Source organism: Amblyraja radiata, chromosome 30 (genome assembly GCF_010909765.2).
Source record: "Amblyraja radiata isolate CabotCenter1 chromosome 30, sAmbRad1.1.pri, whole genome shotgun sequence".
NCBI lineage: Eukaryota > Metazoa > Chordata > Chondrichthyes > Rajiformes > Rajidae > Amblyraja > Amblyraja radiata.
This window is the reverse complement of record NC_045985.1, coordinates 9,631,186-9,635,358: the sequence shown is the minus strand read 5'-3', so window position 1 is coordinate 9,635,358 and position 4,173 is coordinate 9,631,186. Positions and strand designations below refer to the sequence as shown.

At 44.9% G+C, this 4,173-nt stretch overlaps 1 protein-coding gene and 1 non-coding gene across 2 annotated transcripts in view; both read left to right on the top strand.

Moving 5' to 3' along the window:
* On the top strand, positions 1-164 carry LOC116990244. The gene has a single exon (XR_004416492.1). It is a non-coding gene; the product is annotated as a U1 spliceosomal RNA (small nuclear RNA).
* Positions 165-567: 403 nt separating this feature from the next.
* The window catches only part of LOC116989950 (E3 ubiquitin-protein ligase TRIM39-like), a 5,675-nt gene continuing 2,069 nt past the window's right edge, over positions 568-4,173 (top strand). The window contains exons 1-5 of the mRNA XM_033047505.1: positions 568-976; positions 1,071-1,166; positions 1,805-2,038; positions 2,919-2,941; positions 3,039-3,157. Coding sequence (XP_032903396.1) covers positions 944-976; positions 1,071-1,166; positions 1,805-2,038; positions 2,919-2,941; positions 3,039-3,157 — 505 coding nt within the window. The 5' untranslated portion in view covers positions 568-943. The remainder of the gene's footprint in view (positions 977-1,070; positions 1,167-1,804; positions 2,039-2,918; positions 2,942-3,038; positions 3,158-4,173) is intronic.

Genomic DNA, 4,173 nt, shown 5'->3' with positions numbered 1-4,173 from the left:
ATATTTATCAATTGAATAAAGTCTATTTTGAATTAAAAAGGTTCTCCCAGGACGAGGCTATCCCATTGCACTTCGGGTGTGCTGACGCCTGCGATGTCCCCAAATGCGGGATACTCGACGGCAAAATTTGTGGTAGTGGGGGACTGCGTTCGCGCTCTCCCCTGATTTACAAATTAAAAACAGAATTCACATAGAAAATAGGTGCAGGAGGAGGCCATTCGGCCCTTCGAGCCTGCACCGCCATTCAATATGATTATGACTGATCATCCAACTCAGTATCCCATCTCTCCATACCCCCTGGTCCATTTAGCCACAAGGGCCACATCTAACTCCCTCTTAAATATAGCCAATGAACTGGCCTCAACTACCTTCTGTGGCAGGGAATTCCACAGATTCACCACTCTCTGTGTAAAAAATAATTTTCTCATCTCGGTCCTAAAAGACTTCCCTCTTATCCTTAAACTGTGACCCCCTAGTTCTGGACTTCCCCAACATCGGGAATAATCTTCCTGCGATACTGCAGGAGTTCAGCAGCAATGCGGAAGTGAAACTGCCACGAAACAACATGGCTTCAAAACAACAGCTTGAGAGTTTAAGGGAAGATCTAATTTGTCCCATCTGTTTAGACTTATTCACCGATCCGGTGTCACCAGACTGCGGCCACAACTTCTGCCGCTCCTGTATCACACAGTTATGGGAACATGAAGATAGAAACTCCTGCCCATAATGTAGAGAGGTGTTTACAGACCGCACCCTCAGGGTTAGTCGGGCCTTGGCGAGTCTGGCTGAGAAAGCTCGAACACTGAACCCGAATCTCAAAGGGAAGGAAAGTAAATTTAACTGCAAGAAACATCAGGAGGAACTGAAACTGTTTTGTGAAACGGACAAGAAACTGATCTGTGTGATTTGTGCAGCTGGGCGGGAACACAAGACTCACAGCTTCATGCCGGTAGATGAAGCTGTTGAAAACTACAAGGTAAAATAAATTGAATTGTGATCACTTCCATGTTTCATGACTTTGTTTGTATCTGATTCTATGATTCTGTTTTTTTTCACAACTCCAATCTAAGGCTGAGATCAAATCTTCCTTGGAATCTCTCACTCAAAATAAATTGGCGTTGGAGCGAATGGAACAGCAACAGAAGCAGAAGATTTGTGGAGTTCTGGTAAGGTATAGGAGCTAAGAGGTACTTCTGCAATTGTACAGGGCCCTAGTGGGACCACACCTGGAGTATTGTGTTCAGTTTCGGTCCCCTAATTTGAGGAAGGACATTCTTGCTATTGAGGGAGTGCAGCGTAGGTTCACGAGGTTAATTCCCGGGATGGCGGGACTGTCATATGCTGAGAGAATGGAGCGGCTGGGCTTGTATACTCGAGTTTAGAAGAGTGAGAGGGAATCATATTGAAACACATAAGGTTGTTAGGGGTTTGGACACGCCAGAGGAAGGAAACATGTTTCCGATGTTGGGGGAGCCCAGAAGCAGGTGCCACAGTTTAAGAATAAGGGGTAAGTCATTTAGAATGGAGATGAGGAAACACCTTTTCACACAAAGAGTTGTGAATCTGTGGAATTTTCTGCCTCAGATACTTTCAAGAGAGAGCTAGATAGGGCTCATAAAGAGTCAGAGGATATGGGAAGGCCGGGATGGGGTACTGATTGTGGATGATCAGCCATGATCACATTTGATGGTGGTGCAGGATCGAAGGGCCGAATGGCCTACTGTCTCCTCCTTCCAAAGCTGAAATCTTGAGCAGACCTATTATCCATATTGCATTGTAATAATACCTGTCTTTCGCTTGCCAGGATCAGTCACAGTTTCTGCAGTCCCACATCAGGTCCCTGTTTGCTGAACTGCACCAGATTCTCTTCCATAAAGAACAACGCCTACTTAAATATCTCGGCGATGAGAAGGAGATGATTCTAAATACAATGGAGAAAAATCTTCAAGAGATTCAAGTGCGTTTGAATCTTCTGCAGCAGGAACTCCCAATTTTACAGAAACAACTGGGTCAAGTGAATGGTGTGACATTACTCCAGGTGAGAGGTCGCATATCACTTTAGTTCAATGATAAAGCACAGTCACAGCCCGTTTACTAAAACGTTCCATGTCCTCTCCACTGAAGGTCCTCTAAGATTTATTAAGGACCATTGCATATTTGTGGCTGTGAGTTTTGGTCTTGTCACAAACAGATATGATTTTCAGATATGCTTCTTAAGACATGTCTTGCCAATGTAAGATCCACCATCAAATCATGCATTTCATTTAATACGGTAAATGAGTTCAGTATTTGCAGTATTCCCCTTTACTTGCATCCTTTCAGATATACCACAGTGTTCTTCTACGTTGCTCTTTCTCCCGTGGTTCTACATCTTCACTGAACTTTCTTCTTGCTATCAGTGTGTCCACCGCCCTAATAGTTGGGGATTTTCGGCAGACTGTCAAACGATTTGGAGAGGGCGATCACGGTGGCGCAGCGGTAGAGTTGCTGCCTTTACAGCGAATGCAGCGCCGGAAACCCGGGTTCGATCCCGACTACGTTTGCTGCCTTGTACGGAGTTTGTACGTTCTCCCCGTGACCTGCGTGGGTTTTCTCCGAGATCTTCGGTTTCCTCCCACACTCCAAAGACGTACAGGTTTGTAGGTTAATTAGCTTGGTAAATATGAAAATCGTCCTTAGTCGGTGTAGGATAGTGTGAGCGTGTGTGGTGCTCGCTGGTCGGCGCGGACCAGGTGGGCCGAAGGGCCTGTTTCCGCGCTGTATCTCTAAACGAAACTAATCTAAAAGGTGGGAGGAGGGGGGTTGAGGGGTGGGGAGGGGGAGAGGGAGGTTGAGGGGTGGGGAGGGGGAGGGGGGGGGGGGCGGGGATGTGGAAGGTTGTCTCAATCAATTGAGATTTTGTGTTGTATTTATTTCAGGAAGAAGCTGGTCGGAAGCGAAGGTAGGATGTATTCTTTATTGAACCCCTGCACGATTTTGTGGAATAATTCACAAAGGTGTTGACGTTAATATTAAAACTAACTATCTAATATTCGCAGGGTTGGATGTGGGGAGCATTCATTGTCGGTAGCAGAAGGAGCTCTGCAGGTTGAAAAATTCGATCACCCGTTTTTGTTGAACGTACCTTTGAGAAAAATGTTTGGCATCATTAAGCGAGGTAACATTGGCACAAATTCATCCATTGCGGTTTATGTATTAGATATCTGTGTGAATTGCAAAAAAGGCAAAAATAATGGAGATAAGTGGAATTAGTTTAGATCAGTTTTTTATTTTCTCGTGCGCAGTGAAAAGCTTTTTTTATTTGTTCGATTAAATTAAATATTTATCCTAGTCCCAAACAAACCTGCATGGAAAGATCACTGTCAAACCGTCAGCGGGCGACGTCAGGTCCATGAACACAGGCAGTACAAGAACACAACACAACCTAAACTCACTTCATGAGGGAACCACACATCCTGCACACATTCACATAGAAACAGAGAAACATAGAAAATAGGTGCAGGAGTAGGCCATTACGCCCTTCGAGCCTGCACCGCCATTCAATATGATCATGGCTGATCATCCAACTCAGTATCCTGTACCTGCCTTCTCTCCATACCCCCTGATCCCTTTAGCCACAAGGGCCACATCTAACTCCCTCTTAAATATAGCCAATGAACTGGCCTCAACTACCTTCTGTGGCAGAGAATTCCAGAGATTCACCACTCTCTGTGAGAAAAATGTTTTCCTCATCTCGGTCCTAAAATATTTCCCCCTTATCCTTAAACTGTGACCCCTTGTTCTGGACTTCCCCAACATCGGGAACAATCTTCCTGCATCTAGCCTGTCCAACCCCTTAAGAATTTTGTAAGTTTCGTTAAGATCCCCCCTCAATCTTCTCAATTCTAGTGAGTACAAACCGAGTCTATCCAGTTTTTCTTCATATGGAACACTTCATAAACGTTCATAAACATTCGGACACATGAATTCAAATCCCAGGGAAGCAGTGAAGCAACTTCAACACAATCAATTAATTCACTGGGTATCAAAAGTTCATAAGGTCGTAGGGGATAGGAGAAGAATTAGGCCATTCGGCCCATCAGGTCTACTCCACCATGGCTGATCTATCTCTCCCTCATTCTTCTGCCTTTCCCCCATAACCCCTGACATCCGTCCTAATCAAGGATCTCTATC